Below are 18549 nucleotides of genomic sequence, written 5' to 3'. Positions count from 1 at the left end.
TTAAGAGTTCCGAGTGACCACCATCGCATTAAATATAAAAAACCACCTTCACATGAAAAACCACCTTCACATGAAAAACCACCTTCACATGAAATAACCACAGCATAACATAATAAAGCACCACCTTCACATGAAATAACCACAGCATAACATAATAAAGCACCACCTTCACATGAAATAACCACAGCATAACATAATAAAGCACCATCTTCACATGAAATAACCACAGCATAACATAATAAAGCACCACCATCACATGAAATAACATAATAAAGCACCATCTTCTCATGAAATAACCACATAAGGCAGCTATGGCGTTCCATAATAGCACATATCAACCCTTTATAGATCTGAAAAATATGGCAGATATCTTAAAATCTTGGGCGTACAGTTCGATATCATAAATGAATAGCTTTCCAGAAAATTACGTAATTTCACAATCAAAACATCCATAAGCATATCCATGACATCTTTAAGCATGTCTTAGTCTTTACATTGTTCTGAACAAATATGCCTGCATGTAGTTTAAATAGCTACTTCTTTTGGGAAAAAAAGTTGTACATCACGTGCTTTCAGACTACAATCTAACAAAAGATACTCTTGTTGATATATTTGATCGCACTCATGGTCAGATCTTTTAAATAACTTTGTTAAGTTTCAACTTGTATAGTCTTATCTCATTACTGACGTTATCTTGTACGCAAAAAGAACTGTCCCAGTCGTATTTACTGTCTCTTGCAAAATGGCAGACATCAATGCCCTGTCGCAAATTTCGGAGAGAATAAGAATCCATCGAAAATTAGAAAATTCTTTAGCTTCCACTACAGATTTTATGACTTTCAGCAAGGAAGTTAATGATGAAACTAAAGAGTCTTCCAAAAGCATTAAAGGAGTTGCAGAGTATGCCAAAAAAATAAATGGAGATCTTGTAAAACTGAAAGAGCTCATCAAGGATTTCGAGATTCAGATTGGCGAGAAAATGAAAAAGCTCTGCGAGTCTGGGTTTATTGTTGGTAAGATATTAGAAGTAATTCCTTTATTTAATCAATTCTACTTCCTTGTTACATAAGATTGTATTTGTTGACACTATATTTTGGTTTAAATTTCAGGGTTGACATACACAACAGATGCTTCATATACAAGAGTTCCTTTGGAAAGGTAGGATTCCCATTCTGTTGAACCAAACAATACATATTGTTATCTTTGATCAAAATCCTGAATAACAACAAACTATACCTGTGTTATGCTTTACATGAAAAAAAAAAAAAACAACATTCAAATGGGTAAAATTCCAAAAATATTTTTTTCATGTTATTAGTCTGGTTTTTTTAAATAGTAAAGAAGGAAATAAAACGGACAAAACGGATAGTTCTGGACCGATTGAACCGAACCGCGATATCAGTTTAGAGTATCGTGAATTGTACCGTGGAAAAATATACCGCGATATACCGTCAAACGGTTTATCGTTGCACCCTTATTCAGGTAACAATTGCAAAAAAAAAAGTATGTTGCTCATAATTGATTTTTTTTTTCAGGGAAAACATCGATATGCAAAAATTAAAAAATCTTGCAGCATTACAAAAAATTGCAGCCCAGCAACTAGATCTTCAAAAGTTGCTCAGTGAGACAGAGGATCTTATCCTTAAAGTTGAGGAAGAAGGCACTTTCACTGTAGAAGAGATTGATCATATAAATAATCATGTAAATAAATGGATAAAAAATCAGCAGACGGAGGAGGAACGAAAAGAGAGAGCAAGAAAGGAAGAAGAGAAAAGAAGAATAGAAGAAGAGAGGAGGAAGAAAAAGGAGGAAGAGGAAGCAAAACGGAAAGCAGAGGAACAGAAAAGGAAAGAAGAAGAGGATAAGCGAAGAAAAGAGGAGGAAAGAAGACGTCTCGAAGAACAAAAGAAAAAGGAAGAGGAAGATAAGAAGAGAAGAAATCCGAATAATTGGCCAATTCACATGTAAGTTGAGATTTTCATTTGTAAAATAAAAAGACATTTTTAGATCACTCTTATTCATAGATGAAAAAAAAAAATAAAGTGTAACATAGATTTACATTTTTTTTTTTGCAGTTATGACAGAGAGAAGGACAATAATGCATTCCATCGTGGAATTTGCTGTGTCGTTTCGGCCATCATTGGAAGTCAGGGTTTGGAAAAAGACGACATCGAGTGCACATGTCCTGACAATCATAATCTTGACCGGTATCCACAAAACAAAGAGGAAGTGCTTTTATCAACTCTTAAAATAAAATCTAAAACTGGAAAAGAGATATCATTAGAGGTGAGCTGATAAAAGTTTGGAATTTTTTTTCGTGGAGAAGGGGTGGGGAGAGTTTACATCATTAAATCAGATTAGATTGAAAGTCAAAATAAGGAATTGTAGGTGAAAAACTACATATATAGTAAGTATGGGGAGGAATGTGATCTGATCATTTTGTAATGAATGAACTCTAAGAAGAAATAAGTACTCCGGTTATAGATACTATTATACGTAAGCTAATTTAGGACCTATATAAAAATATTTTTGAATTGGATATAACGAATTGTTAATTTTTTTTATAACGAATTTAATTCGATTTTTTTGAATTCTTTAAAACAAATTTAAACTGTTATAATAACAAATTTGTTAAATTCGTATTTTGTGATAAAGAATTAAAAAATTTTGTTATAAAAATTAAATTCGTTTTAACGAATTCTAGAATTTGTTATATTCGTTAAAACGAATTCTTAAATTTGTCTTAACGAATTAAATTACAAGTGTAGTTTAAACGAATTTTACAATTCGTTATAACTTATACATGTATTGAATTCATAAATATTTATCTATAGGCCCTATTTGTCAAATTTGATTTAACGAATTGAATTCCTTATAACAAATTTTAGAATTTGTTTAAACGGATATAATCTTTTGTAACAATTTTTTGAATTCGTTATAACGAATTCAAGAAATCTGTTTTAACACAATTAATTCGTTATTAAGAATTTAAAAAAAGTTATAACGAATTAAATTCGTTATAAAAAGTTCGACAATTCGTTATATCGAATTCAAAAAATATTTTTTGATAGGTCATAAATGGGCTTTCGTAATATTTATGTTTTCACTTCTTTTTTTTTGTTTTATTTAACTGACAATTTATTTTGAAAGTCCAAGATCTTTATCACACTCGTCTGTGAATGTACGGAGGCCCATTTAGCACCTATCAAAAAATATTTTCAAATTCGATATAACGAATTGTAGAATTTGTTATAACAAATTTAATTCGTTATAACAATTTCTTTGAATTCGTTTTAACAAATTTAATTCGTTATAACAAATTTGTTGAATTAGTTATAACGAATTCAAAAATTTGTTATAACGAATTAAATTCGTTTAAACGAACTCTAAAATTTGTTATAACAAATTTAATTCGTTATAACAAATTTAATTCGTTATAACAAATTCAAAAATTTGTTGTAACGAATTAAATTTGTTAAATCAAATTCAACAATCGGGGCCTATAGAAAAATATGTAAGAATTCGATATAACGATTTGTCGAATTCATTTTAACGAATTTAATTCGTTATAACAAATTAAAGAATTCGTTTTAACGAATTTAATTCGTTATAACAAGTTTCAGAATTCGTTATAACGAATTTAATTCGTTATAACAAATTTTTGAATTCGTTATAACGAGTTCAATAAATTTGTTATAACAGATTAAATTCGTTATAACGAATTCAAAGAAACTGTTATAACGAATTAAATTCGTTATAACAAATTCGACAATTCGTTATATCGAATTCAAAATTTTTTTTGATAGGTCCTAAATGGGCTTCCGTAGTGAATGTGTATAGTGTATAGAATAAAAAGTTTAATACTCGTAGTATTATTTAAGGACAATGTCTACAAACGAACATCTAGTGCAATGTAAGTAAAAATTAACATAAAAATATCATTAGATGAGTGTTGACGCAAATAGATATCACATACAAAAAAAAACATACTCAAAATTTTCTGGGCCTATTTAAAGGGACTTCTGAGTTAGCGATTTTTTTTTAAAATCAATGGTCTTGCCACTTTTGGAAAACAGATAGTTTTTTTTCTCTCCAAGGGATTACTAGTACTTTTGTGATCAAGCTACCAGCCACAATTTCAGTTCAAACAAAAACATCCTTATATTAAGGAAACCCGTTCGAACAATAAATTGACAAAAGAAAAAAAAGAAGTACATAATTCGGCACTAATGTCGCCCAAAGAATGGTAATAAAATTTGAACATGGCACTCCATGAGGTAAAACAAGCTGGTTTTCAGAAAGCAAGCGATTCTGTATTTGATCGCAATGCCTTATTGTTATATATAAAATTGGACACAAAATGCGTAACAATCGATTGCATTTCTTGCATTCAAAGCTTATTATGTGCTTTGATAACATTGATTACAAAACGTTCTTTGTTCTCGCCTCTCAGCCACATGCATTTGGCATTTAACGACTTTTTAAATCCTCTGAGACAAAGATTTAAGTGAACTTTTTTTATATATCAAACTGTGTTTGCTTCAGTCCGTTTAAAGTGAAAGTGTCGATTCAATTGACCAAGAAGCTCTAGGATAGAACCTAACTTTTCATGAGAGTCTATATCGGAAACAACTATCATAATCTCAATAACAGTCACACGTAGAAGCAGTCTTCCAAGTTCCGGTTTTTAGCCTTGGTAGAATTCATCCTCATGACGTGTAGATTCAGATTTGTTGAAATCATGACATTCCTTACATGAACTTAATTGCAAGTTCTGTAAACATACGTTATTTATTTTAGCGATAATCATATTTTAGCCCTTTTCGTACTTCATCTTTTCCGCTAATTCAAGTACACAGTAATATATACGATTACATCAAATACTTATAGAAGCTTTGCTCCAAATGCGCTAATTCAAGATTACGCTTATCAGTTGGTGAGGAATTGCACGAAAGTTTGAGTGCGCTAAATGTACGTTTTCATCTAAATTTATGGATTCAAAGTTCAACCTTTTGGTGGGACAATAATAGATTAACAAGTACCACATAGAAGTATTTAGACTTCTTAAAAAAAAAAACAAAAAACAAAAAAACAATAAACCGAATGTTAATACTAAAACAATATTCCGTAAATATTAATTTTTAAAATAGTTGAATTGAATTTGATGCCCGCAGGAATTTAAGGTATATTCTGGCATATATCTACATATCCATTGTCACTGAGGGAGATTCGGGTTAGCTTTACGTTAATGGTCGTTTTCATGATGATGTGAGAAAAGTCAGTTTGTGTGTGTGTGTGTTGGGGGGGGGGGGGGGGGTTGAAAGAGAAACATTATAACTGCAAAAACTGTAATACGTTATATGACAATTTGTTTGTAAAAATGACAGTTGCCAATGAAAGTGTATATTCCAAGAGCGGAAGCCAATGAGAAGAGGGAGGTCAAGGTCAAGGTTTCTATAAATGGCGGGAGGTGGAAATGTGTGGAAGCAACGGACGAAAAACCCAAAATCAACATAACCGTGAGTAATTTTAAGGATCTGTAATTTCTGAGAAAGCAACGACCATCTTTCAAATTAAATATTTATTCTTGTTTTAATTAGGATGTCCATTTTGTCATGACCCGCATAAACAACTTTCAAACACTAGAATTTGTCATCATTTCACGTCCTAAACGAGAAAATATGATAGTTAAAGCAGAAGGGGGAATGTTTGAACCAACGGAGGACAAAAATGTTCGAATTATTGTCCCATCCGGTTGCTTTAAGAAGGAAACTGAAGTCCGTTTCAAGGTAAATGAAGTAAAAAGTTCTAAAGCATTCAAAGCCTGTCGCTGAAACCTATTTTTTCACTTTGTTAAATACTAATTTCAATACAATGAAATTTCAAAAATTGTACAGAATATTACATACATGTATAAATATTTGAGGAGAAGTTCGAATTTTATGAATCTAAGCTTGTATACAATTTTAATTGTTACCATAAGAACGATTGAAAAATCAAAAATTTTGTAGTGACTTTAATCTATCTTTAGGTTGATAAAGATCTAGCAAATCGCACCAAAGCAGACAAAGAGTTAAATAACATCAAAATAGCAACCTCCTTACACGGGATAGAATTTGATGATGAAAATCTTGAGAAAGTACATATGGAAATTTACCCCGATTTACATAAAATAAGTAAGTATGGATTGTGTAGTAAAATTGTTGTTTCATTATTTTTATTGCAACAAAGTTGGAGGGGATATAGTAACGCGCTTGTGTGTGTGTGGGTGAGTGAGTGGTACGTAACGGAAGTTACGCAAGTAATAATTTATACTGGGATCAATGTGCTCTTTTGCGAGGGGATCTCGCTTTGAGGTGTCCTTGTTTAAGCTCGTTATATTATTGTTAAATATATATAATATATATTTAACATAAAATATATCATTAAAGGCTTTCATTGCCTTTGTTTATGAGATTGCTTTGTTTTGATTTTATTTTAAGAAACTGGCTCAGTACACCAGAAAACTATAGAAAAATGCAAGAACAAATTAGTAACAGATATATCTGTACTCAACATTGCTACTCGTTTACACAAGAATGGCAAAATAACAGACGAAGTATTGGAGGAAATCAAGGTATTGAAATAAGAATATATGCAGCACAGACATTCGAACCAAAACAATAAAAATTATTCAATGCACGTATTCGTAAACAGTCGGTACACACAACAAAGATATTGGTAAATGTGTTGATAAGTTTATACAGAAAAATAAAATTTAATGAGTAATGTTAATGTAGTCGTATTTCTCACAAGCTTCAAAATAGCGAGGGAATGAAAGCTCGACGATTACTGGAGGAATTCAAAGATTGTGACATGGACCAGTTCAATGCTATGACTGATGCCCTTGAGAAAGAGAATCAAGGTCATCTGGCACAATATCTAAAAAAGACCATGAGTGATATGAAGGAAGAAGAGGCAAACATGGGGTGTGATTTCGTCGGTAAATAAAACACTTTGCTTTTTGGTCTAAACAATTTGTTAAACTCATTTGATTAACATTTATTTTTAAACTGAGGCAGGTTACTGACAAATAAGGATGCTATAGGGATTTCATAAAGTCGCATTTTGTAAATTATATGGTCGTCATAATGACCTTGTAAACGTTTTTATACTAAATTTGACTAGGATTATTCTTTTTACTTGATCAATACATAGGGCTTGCGGTGGAATGTGACCGTTCGACAGGGGATGCTTACTCCTACTAGGCACCTGATTCCACCTCTGGAGTTTCCAGGGGTCCGTGTTTTATGCCCTATTTACAGATTTGTATTGTTTGTAGATAGATCACTGTTCGTTATCGTTACATATTTCATTATTAATTGAAGGTCTATGTTTTACCAGGTGAGATAGATAACTTACAATTACAAGTGGTGTCAAGTTGTCAGAACGGAGACTGGCAGGTGATGGAGAAGAAGACGCTAGAAGATTTTCCAGATGGAGTTGTAATTTCTTTACCAGCAAAAGGGTCAACATTCGAGTAATCATGCATTTCGTATCCTCTCCCTGTATAGTTTTGTATCTATCTAAGTGATTGTATCAAGGATTTTCAAAAGTATATTCCTGATATTTTTGTTTTCAGCGAATTACAAAATCACAAGAAAATTAGAAGCCTTTTTTTTTTTTATCTGAATTTGATCTTTGTGCTTTCAGAGTCAATTAATATTTCCGTTTTCATCTGCTGTTAACACAATAGATGATTTAAGACGTCTAATGTCAGACGACACGTTCCTCAGTAATATATAACTTTTCCCAAGAATTTGTCATCAAAGTACTGCTACTTTAACAACTTTCTACACAAAAAATTAAGATATCTCACCAGGCATTAGTGCAAGATACCAGAGGATGGTGTTTCTTATATAATCCTATTTGAAATTACTTGAATTGTCAATATCACAATTTTGTATTTATTTTCTAAGACATTTTGAAAACAATAATGTTAATATTATGAACATTTCTTATATATTACAAGACAGATATTTGAGGAACGTGTCGTCAGACCTTAAATGAGTTGTTTGAAAAATCTGTCAAAATGCATTGTACACAAATTCCTGCATTTCAGAGATAACATTTTAGATAAGTACTTGTCTTCCGAGTATCAAGATGAAGATAAGATGCAATTGCATTATATTTTTAATTAGAAAGTATCATATATATATTTTTTTTTTACCTAAACTTGACATCAAATAATTACTTTTACGAATGTAAAAGAAAAAGCCTATAATAAAAAATCGATTTCTTTCTTCTTTTATGGCCAGTTTACCATTTTGGACAGTGAGTTCACAGAAATATGTCATTGTTTCTTTATCAAGACAAAAAAATGTATTTGCTTATTTCATTAAATTTTACATTTGTAACAGAAACTTTTTGGAACTTCTCACATTTCCGATATAAATCTATTTTCAGTATCATGGGTCTTATTGTTCCAAAAGATATGGACAACAGTACCATTTGCCGGATTGCGGACCTGTTATATCGACAATCATACTATATAAACGCACGACTCATTGTTCGTCAAGGCGACGAAGATCCAACACACGGATTTGTACAATGTGTAGAGAGCGAAAAATGCCAGACTGCGTCTGATGAAATGAAGAAACAAAGTTTCAAAAAGGGCCCCCCAGATTCACCTGAATTTGGAATTTGTGATGGGGAGGAAATCTTCATAAAAATAGCCGGAAATTTAACTTTAGATTCAGACCAAAAATTGTTGCGTTTAAAATATTACTTAAATATAGATTCAGCAAGTTCTACTTTCAAAGTTGAGGTATATAATAAAAAGGCTCAGTCAGGAGACAAAGATTTCTCGGGAGAATTAAAGTACAGTGTTGGTGAGAAGGAACAAAGTCCTCCGCGTTGTGGAACCATTGTTTTACATATACCAAAGGTAATGTAGTATTCAAAGTTCGGCACGAACACTCCAGAGACTACTTGGCGCATTCAAGTTATAAACATTATTGCAGAAAATCATATTCTGATGTTTTTCATGATTTAGCACACTAGAGGTTTGTGTCAAAGGTAAAGTTATAAATAATGACTATAAATAATTGCAGTTATAAAGATGGAAAACAATTACATTAGGATGCTGTATTAATTAGTAAAGTGAGAAACATTCATATTTCATGTTCTACATGTAAATGATACACACTTCTGAAAGGCAGAAGCGAATGCTACATCATTGAAGATGAATACAATCAACTTTAATCTTCTTTTTTTTTTTAATTTATTATAGGATGAGGAACATCATAGATATGCACCGCTTACACTTGATGTTCCATGTAAGACGCTCTTTATTTATTTATTTATTCATTCATTTATTTATTTACACATTGAATAATTTCTAACATTATAATGAACTTCAAAATTGTGTTTTTCCTAGTGAAAGTTAGCGCTAAATATTTAGCTTGGCGAATTCCAGCAAGTGATAAGCTGAAAATAGACGATTTCTTGCGTTCTTTGGCTGGGACAAGTTCAGAATTTCGAAAACTAAATCAACGAGCAGTTAAAGAAGCAGCAACTGGCACAGAAAGAGAAATGTGTGAAATCTTTGTAATGAACTGGGCCAGCCATAGACCAAAAAGTGAAAACAAGGTCATATCTTTATTCTGGTAGTAATAACCTTAATAGACCTGAAAGATCCTTTTGTAGTTATTGGAAATGGTGATTTTGTCAAGTAACTCTAAAAATTCAATGAATTGTTATGAAAAGTATACTGTGTCACCTAAAAATTAATGCAACTAAATTACTCCTTTAAGCAAGGTTTATAAAACATAATAAAATTATTTTTGTTTTTAATTTGAATTCCAATTCATTTTTAAGGTTCAGATAATATCATCACTGCTACGATCTTTGTCTGCCGAATTGGCCAAAGAGTTTGACTTATTCATGAAACCGTTTTCACAAGCAAATGGTATGCTTTGCACGTCATTTTTTCCTCACTTTTTTATATTTAAAATGAAAGGTTGTTTTGCATATGACAAAATCAGATTGTCAATTAATAGTAAATGTAATTAATATACTTGTCAACAGTGGGGAAAAAATAATATGAAATTGATGTTTAACTTTTCAGGAATTCTTTCCAACAATGGTATTGAGGAACTTGGCAAACAAATTCATATTAAATGGGAAATCCTCGCCCACAATCTTGGTATTGATTCTACTGATATCGACGCCATTAAAATTGATTTTCATGATGATGTAAGAAGGGCAGTGCGCATGCTTGACCAATGGCGTCTATCAAACAGCGCCATAGAAAGGGGAACAAATGTCTTAACATACTTATCTAAATGTGTGGAGAATTCCAAGTGCAGTCCGCAGGTTTTAAAAATGATCAAAGCACAACGCTAATATAATTATTCTATTTACATTATAAAAACTGATTGTAAATCTACTGACACTTGAAAGAACTCGTGGCAATTTTAACATTCTTGAACAACAAATAATCATAATAGTCTTAATATAATTTAAAACTATATGTATGTAAGAAATACGTAGAAGACATTGTTGTATATGAGGCTTATAATTTTATATCTGCTTATGTTTCAGAAAATACTACCCACTTTGACATCATAAAATCATTTAACATACTAGTAGTTGCAACTTGAATAACTAAAATAAGTGTTTCTAACTGATCAAGATTATTTTTAGATTTTCATATATGAATTGTTCAGACATACCGGTATTTAGACGGTTTTTCAGATATATTTAGACTGTAGTGTATGTACAGCTGCTTCTAAAACATCCTCACAATGTCAAGGTTTTGTGATTTCAGAACTCCACACAAACCCTTGACTTAACCGAGTCGCTATTTAAAAGTTGGGTTTGTGGTTACACATGACGTAATGGGTAATTATAAAATAACCAATGAGAATATATTTTTCAAATCCGTCGTTTTCAAATGGCCCAACTCCAGAGCATATCTTTTGTGATTTTTAAGAGAACGATCTTCCAAAAATTTATCCCCGATGTTTCTTTTAATGTAACTCTAGTAGTCACAAATTCTACAATATCGACACTTTCCATTTTATAGACGAGTCATATTTGTTTACAAAACTTACCAACAATAAAAGCTGTTTTCTGATTGGTTCCAGTCCTAGATCAGGAACAAATGAAATATTAGCTTTCAAGCCCAACTTTTAAATAGCGACTTATGTCAAGGGTTTGTGTGGAGTTCCGAAATCACAAAACCTTGACATTGTGATGATGCTTCTAAGACAGTTTTGTGGATTTTCTTTGTATATGTCCAATTACAAATGTATATGTTGATGAGATGTTGCTTATTAAATGAAACCCAGCAAATTGAAGAGGAAAGAAAAGAGAGGACATGAAAAGAAAAGCTTAAGAATTCAAGGAAGTAGACGACTGTGGAACTTTAAGAAATTGGAGTCATCTTGCAAAGTATCTAAAGATCATGGACAATATTAAATAAAGAAAACAAAAGATGTTGCGATTCGATTTGCGAAGCTGTCAAATTAATTAAATGTGTTATATAATAATTACTTACAAGTCTTATTTATTTTTTATCACTTAGTTATTCTAATTTCTAAACAGATAAGTTATAGATAAAGTAGAATTACAGGTGATGTTACAATGTCAGATCAGGGATTGGAAGGTAATGGAGAGGATACTCGAAAAGTTTTCTAGATGGCTTTGTTATTTGCTGTCATATATACAGTGTAATGAATATATTATTCCGTCATTTAAAATCGGTGTTGGGAAAGATTTTAAACTTTTCGTACACGATATTAGTAATACGCCTTTTTCTTACTAAAATTTTACAGACACTGATCTCAATGTTTAAACAAAAAAAGAAAAGTGTCATGCGCAAGTGAGATGACCTACGATAAAAATGTTCAGAGTATACATAAGCAAAGTTTTACCAATTTGTTCCATTACTGTATTTTCTGGAAGCAAAACAAAAACTAAGAAGATAGGGTTAGGATAGAAAACCCAATTTTTTGAAATACCTTAACATACTAAATCAAGTCTTCCTGTTTGGAAACGACGCAGTTTAACTAATTAAAGCCAAATAAACTGGATTTAGCCCCAGAATTATTGTCATATTAATGTTCCTTCTTATCAACAACTGTGTTCTGCATTTTTGGAGCCAAATGGCCATTATTGTTACCAAAGCATTGAATCCACACTCATTAAAGATTTCAAGACAATGGGCATCAGGCTGTAAATTTCCAATATAAAACAACAACAACGTTTCCTGTATAAATTCTTGATAAATATAATTATTATTAATTAGAGCTTAACGATTATTGATTTTCATTGAAAACCTTGATCTTTTTTTTTATTTGTTCCCTTTTTAAGGATTTCTACGGAAGCCCTGGAGGACATTGACTTACTTCTTATGTGTTTTGACTTAGTTCTTATGACTCAATTGTTAATTTTTGTTATTTTAATTTTGTTATCACACATTCACTTTACCCCCAAAACGTGGCGTGAAAAATGGAGGCTACGTGTAGTTTCAGAAAAGAAGAAAGTAATATTTTGCTTTTGAATTTATTACTAACGACAGGATAAAATAGTAGTTATGTTCATGTGCTCAATTATTATGCAAGCTGAAAGTTACAAATAAGAATTAAATAATAACTATTGAGTAACAAGAAATAACAAATAAGAATTAACAAATAAAAATTAAGCTATAACAACAAAGTTACAAGATATTAACAGATAAGAATTTAGTAGTCACAACTGTACTGGACGTTAAGTTATAATTAATCAATTAGACACCACAGTTTAACTAGGACTAAACATATCATTTTAATAATACACGTAAGCCAAGCTACAAGTTCTCCATAGCTACGTTACACTTTAGTTATACCAAGCAACAAAAAAGTCATAACAAATAAGTTACAACTGATAGGGGCCTACGTTATAACAAAAAAATCATAACAAGTAAGTCAATGTCCCTCCAGGGCTTCCGTAGATTTCCTCTGACATATACACTACTTCTTAACATCAATAGCTTGGTAAATGAAAATGTCTCTTTCGTTCCTTTCCTTGGTGCTTTCAAGAATGTCAGATTTACCTATACTGTGATATCAATACACATGTATTTGTTTTTTGTTTTAATAATACAGAGATAATTAAATAAAAAAAAACCTTTGGTTTTCTTTTTAACTTAAAGAAAAACGGTTATAAAGATTGTCAGTTCACTTGAACACTTCATTTGCTGGAAGACGTGATAGGATTTGGTCGTCGTCTAGAAGCAACGTCCGTTCGTCTCTCATCAGAAAACATCATTTTACTGACAACAACCTGAGAAAAAAATGCAATAAATCTTATATCTTCAACAATTGTATTCTATTTATAATAAATAAAGTGTTTTGGGCATTTGCTATTGTAACACATTCACGAAGAATTAAATGAATACCCTCATTGGTGGATTTAGTGTCTCTTGTACATATGTTTTTGGAACCAACAGTCTTGAATTCTCATCCCTGATAGGTTCATACTGTCTTTTAGGTTTCGATATAGCTACAATTTCAATAGTTTTAAAGTTGTTTACAGTAGTACCCCCATACTGAATCCCATGAAGCTACAACGAGAGAACCAAATATTAACATTATTTAATCATCTTTCAGACCTATGACATTTTAGTTATATATCATTATGAGACAGTGACATACCGATGTATTTTTTATCGGATGGCTTTGAAGAAGAGTTGTCGTCTGCCACTTCCCGCCGTTTTTCGATATTTTTAATTTTACTTCTCTGTGACCTTGAACAGCTGTATACGGAATGTACAAATACATTGCCATCTAAAGTTTTAAAAAATTCTACAGTTAACATGATGTAATCACAATTGCTTCCAAAATCAACTTAAAATAAAGCAGATCATCTCTTGACTGTAACTTTCTTTGTATTTCTAAAATGACAATCCTGTAACCATGGTAACAAATATTAAATACAACAATTCCATGTGTAATTTATATATGGGTAAGTTGCATGTAAAAGTTTGAAAAGTAATTGTAGTCAGAAATGCCCCGGCATTGATTAATCTTACTAACCGCTGAATGAAATGTGAAGATAACGAACAGAGATCAATCTCAAAAGTCCGTTACAATACAAATTATGAGCAGAGCTAAACGGACCTCTGAAAATAGAGGTGGGATCAGGTGGCATGGAGGAGCAAATATTCCCTATCGACCGGTCACACTTGCCATGTGCTCATTGACATAATCAGGTAAACGAAAAAAAATCCAAGGCCATTGTATCGAACATAGACTTTAAACGAGATTGTTGATATCCTTGTATAATGAACTTGATTGTCAATAGCCTTTCTCGTTCTAGAAATTGTTTGTCCAAATTGTTCGTACGTAAAACATGCTGTTGTGTTTCGAATCAAATGTGAGATATAAACTCTGTATACAGGTTATAATTGTACATTGCTACATGAATAAGGGAAGTTGACGATAGAAAAGTTGATTGGTTGATTATAATTATGTTGTTTTACTTCTCATTCGATAATTTATTTTCACCACTGTTTAAAAAAGCATTCTTTGGTAACTTGGTACATGGTACAAACCTCTGTATTTTTTATTTCAAATGATCTTTTCAGATGCTTCGTGAAAAGCACCAATACCAATACAAGATTTTTTTAAAATTAATTCATTGTAAAATAAGAAATGTATTTACCTCTAGATCAATTTGCATCCCTTGTTTGGATCTTATAGAAACAAGGGATGATAAGGGTTGCTCATGCTTATCTGCCAACGCACGACTCAAATCATCTTGTCGATCAGAAAATCGGCATTCGATATCATCTCTGTCTAATCCCTGCTCTCCTGTAATTGCCGATACCGCACAACATACACCATTATGAAAAGAGTCGTTCACTTTCGGTCGGTCATACCTATGAATATGATTTTTCAAATTTACTTTACCAACAATTAAGAATATTATACTTTCATGTAAATTAGTTGAATTTGATTCGTCGAGAAACATTTGTTAAAAAATACTATTACCCGCCGAATGATGAAGCCACGCCCTCCAGCATAGCAACAGTCAACATTGCTTGACGACGGGTGATATTCCAAAAAATAGTGACTGCGCAGAATTTATGCGCACAAGGTTCACTGTTATATGTATTTGTATAAAACATTCAGTATAATATAATAAATATGGCATGTAGTTGAGTGTATCATTGAAAATTTTCACCCCTCGAAAGCCATTGTCAACCTCGGCTGCGCCTCGGTTGACAATGGTTTTCTTGGGGTGAAAATTTTCAATGTTACACTCAACTACATGCAATATTTATATGATATCACAGGCATTAAACGTTTTAAACCTTTCTTTTTATTGATAAAAATGCCCCCATACTATAATAATATAGTATGGAGATATTCTTATCAATGAAGAGAAAGGTTTAAAACGTCAAGTGCCTCCTATACAAGAACCATAACCACACTTCTAAATAAACAGTAAAATTACTCACACATATGTTGGCCAATTATTTGGATCCCGTCTTCTTTTCGCTTCTTCTCTGCGTCGAGCCTCAATAATCGGTCTCATTCTTTCTTCTTCCTCTCTCCGTTTTCTTTCATCCTCTATTCTTTGTCTCTCTTCTTCAATTCTTTTCCTTTCTTCCTCGATGCGTTTTTTCTCCTCTTCAATACGTTTCCTCTCTTCTTCCTCTTTCCTTTTCCTCGTTTCTTCCTCTTTTCGCTTTCTTTCCTCCTCCTCGTGTCTTCTTCTCTCTTCCTCTTGTTGTCTTTTCCTTTCTTCTTCCTCCTTTCTTCTTTGCTCCTCTTCCTCTCGTAATCTACGCTCTTCTTCAATTCTTTTACGTTCTTCTTCCTCTCTTCTCCGTTTCTCTTCCTCGTGTCTTCTTTTTTCTGCCTCTTCTATCCTTCTTCTTTCCTCTTCCAATTGTCTTTTCTGTTCTTCTAAATGTTTCCTCTCTTCTTCCATCCGCCTTCTTTCCTCCTTTTCACGCTGCCTTCTGTCTTCCTCCTCTTTTCTTTGTCTTTCTTCATCTTGGCGTTTCTTTTCCTCTTCTAAACGTTTCTTCTCTTCTTCAATTCTTTGTTTTTCCTCTTCTTCCTTCCTTCTTCTTTCTTCCTCCTGCTTTTGCTTAAGCATTTCTTCCTGTCTCCTCTGTTCCTCTTCCAGTCTTTGACGTTCTATTTCTTTTAGCCTAATTTTCTCTTTATCTTCTTTCCTTTTTCTCTCCTTTTCCTTCCTTTCCTTTTCCTCTTTCTCTCTTCTCCTCTTTTCCTCCTCGGCTAATCTCATTTGTTGTTGTTTTTCAATATATATCTTCCATCTTATTATGGAATCATTTGTATTATCGATATCATCCAATGAAAATATACCCTCCTCTTCTACTCTGATAATAAGTCCATCTATTTTATTGATGGATTCCATCAAATCTTGTTGCTTTTTTGCACACCTTTGCAGTTCTGCCACATGTTTTGCTCTTTTAAGATCCAAGTTTTTTCTGAAAATTTTGGTTTTGTATTGAGATTGCATAAAATGAAGTAATTTTTTGTTTAAATTTTGAATTGAATACCAAAAGAAACATTGTCAACCTACTCTTTCAGCTGGTATCGCAGTCCTAGCCCATTGCTATCCTGAATACCTATACAAAATTGAAACTGGACGTAAATAGAATTGCATTAATTTATATTGCTCATTTTTTTTTTCAAACTTGTCAACATGATATCCATATCTTTGGTTATCTTGAGAATTTACACAATTTTCAATCATGAAATCTCGGGACATATCCATTTGCATTTTTCTTAGATACATGTATTTGATTGTTTATATGGCAAAAGATTTTTAAGGGAAAGCAAAAATTATCAGATACACAATCTAAGCTATCCTCAGACATAAAAAACGGACATGAATCTTTCTTGGGACCATGAAAGTAACACCCCCTTTGACTTCCTAATGATATTTTAATTAAAAATTTACCCTTTTTAAAATTAAAACTTTACCTATAGTCAGGACACTGTCAAAGGCATCTTTTATTTTTGTCCCAAGTTGAACATTAAATTGCTCCAAAACCAGCCTAAGTGATGCAACCTCCTCTTTGATCCTTAGCACATATTCGGTGACTTCATTAATACAGCGCGATGTGTCTTGGGAAATGGCAGCTACTGTGGCACTGAATTTCTTAAGATCCGCTCCTGGATTTATGGGAAACTGCAGCTTGTCGTGGACATTTCTTCGGTTTTTCAGCAATAGCAAAGCTGATATGTCTGACATCCTCTCAGATCAGCATACTTAAAGGGTGAATTTACTGTTATTTTCTGAATTCGTTATAAAACTTCCACTGTCAACATATGTAAATATAACAAAGATTCACAAAAGGGAGCCTTTTGTTTTTTTAACTTTAAATACAATGCCTTTCCACTTCGTTTGAATAACCACATTTAAAAGCATATGTTGAAAATGCTTATTTAAGAATTTTAATTGAGAAAGCAATATGTATTTAAATACCTATATGGTCAACTGAAAGATAAAGAATTTAGAGCCACTTTTGGTAATAGAAGATTAACCAGTCGTAATTTGTCATTTATGTAACCGCAAATAAACAGATCTTTTTAATTTCCTTTCACAATATGAAATTTGCGTATATCAATTTTAAAGTGACCTAATTATGAAAAGTCATTTTGGGGCAGTCAATGAGTGTCATTGTGTCTTACTTTGGAAATTTTTTTCAGTTTGGATAACCTTCATATTTTGAGTTTGGATAACCTTCATATTTTATTTTGTACAATATGGGGTATAGAATAGATTTACCAGACCTTTTGGGGGCGTAAACTTAAGGGTCCGACTGGGGTTTTCATTACGAATACTTTGCGCAGAATAGGAAAATAAAGCGTATTTCCACTTTTAAAGCAAATATTTCAACACAATTAATCAAACAGAAAAAATTGAAAAACACAGTTAAAAAAATTAATTACGTTGAAAAAGGTGAAGATAACGAACAGTGATCGATCTAAAAAAAAAATCTATAAACAATACAAACATGTGAAGACCCCTGGAAATTCCGGAGATGGGATCAGGTGAGTAGGAGGAATAAGCATCCTCTGTTGACCGGTCTCATCCACCATTAGCCAGGTAGCTTGATCAGGTAGACAAAACATTTCAGAATTGACTTTTTAACAATTTTTCAACTGATAGGTAGATGGACGCCATTATAGTATGTTTATGACGTTATAATACACTGAAGCTACAACGAGAGAACCAGTGAAGTTTTTCTTCGTAAAATTTTGCAAGTACATTGTCAGTGTAGGCTATACTTGGGTCTTTGGTGTATGTGTATTTTTTAAAGCAAATACATTGTATTTCAACACAATTTATAAAATTGAACAAAATTCAGAAATCACAGGTAAAAAAAAATAAATTACATCTTTAAAGAATTGACTTTTTTAATGATTCGTACACCAAAAACACAAGTTACATCACTGAATTTTTTTTAAGAATCTAGGACCAATCATAAATTCATTATCGACCCCTCAATTTGTTCCGAGACATACATGTTCTATT

General features: G+C 32.1%; 3 protein-coding genes across 3 annotated transcripts in view; 1 reads left to right on the top strand and 2 right to left on the bottom strand.

Annotated features, from left to right (window-relative positions):
• The window catches only part of LOC133206389 (E3 ubiquitin-protein ligase TRAF7-like), a 324928-nt gene that overhangs the window by 3165 nt on the left and 303214 nt on the right, over positions 1–18549 (bottom strand). The window lies entirely within an intron of this gene.
• LOC133171550 (uncharacterized) lies at positions 1539–10420 on the top strand. Its single transcript, XM_061306318.1, has 13 exons — positions 1539–1964; positions 2076–2286; positions 5388–5519; positions 5601–5789; positions 6032–6176; positions 6483–6616; positions 6796–6982; positions 7384–7519; positions 8446–8926; positions 9272–9317; positions 9419–9630; positions 9859–9949; positions 10109–10420. The coding sequence occupies exons 1-13, from the start codon at positions 1549–1551 to the stop codon at positions 10384–10386; spliced, it is 2658 nt and encodes an 885-aa protein (XP_061162302.1). The 5' UTR covers positions 1539–1548; the 3' UTR covers positions 10387–10420.
• LOC133204631 (golgin subfamily A member 6-like protein 6) lies at positions 13888–17262 on the bottom strand. The gene is made up of 5 exons (XM_061340383.1): positions 16992–17262; positions 16588–16633; positions 15488–16492; positions 14689–14905; positions 13888–13932 (listed from the first exon to the last, which is right to left on the bottom strand). The coding sequence occupies exons 1-5, from the start codon at positions 17260–17262 to the stop codon at positions 13888–13890; spliced, it is 1584 nt and encodes a 527-aa protein (XP_061196367.1).

Source organism: Saccostrea echinata, unplaced genomic scaffold (assembly GCF_033153115.1).
Source record: "Saccostrea echinata isolate AGI-Se365-2 ecotype Australia unplaced genomic scaffold, CSIRO_AGI_Sech_v1 ptg000054l, whole genome shotgun sequence".
Classification (NCBI taxonomy): Eukaryota; Metazoa; Mollusca; class Bivalvia; order Ostreida; family Ostreidae; genus Saccostrea; species Saccostrea echinata.
The sequence above is the reverse complement of the archived record's forward strand: the minus strand, read 5'-3'. Positions and strand labels throughout refer to the sequence as shown.

What these genes read in the sequence shown, in the direction of transcription:
- LOC133171550 (XM_061306318.1), top strand. Translation starts at nt 1,549, where the DNA reads ATGCAAAAATTAAAAAATCTTGCAGCATTACAAAAAATTGCAGCCCAG. An exon ending in GAAAAGAGATATCATTAGAG is followed by an intron (nt 2,287 to 5,387) that starts GTGAGCTGATAA and finishes TAAAAATGACAG; the next exon opens with TTGCCAATGAAAGTGTATAT. An exon ending in ACCGTTTTCACAAGCAAATG is followed by an intron (nt 9,950 to 10,108) that starts GTATGCTTTGCA and finishes TTAACTTTTCAG; the next exon opens with GAATTCTTTCCAACAATGGT.
- LOC133204631 (XM_061340383.1), bottom strand. Translation starts at nt 17,262, where the DNA reads ATGTCAGACATATCAGCTTTGCTATTGCTGAAAAACCGAAGAAATGTC. An exon ending in AATAATTGGCCAACATATGT is followed by an intron (nt 14,906 to 15,487) that starts GTGAGTAATTTT and finishes TCATATTCATAG; the next exon opens with GTATGACCGACCGAAAGTGA. An exon ending in GGATGCAAATTGATCTAGAG is followed by an intron (nt 13,933 to 14,688) that starts GTAAATACATTT and finishes CCATGGTTACAG; the next exon opens with GATTGTCATTTTAGAAATAC.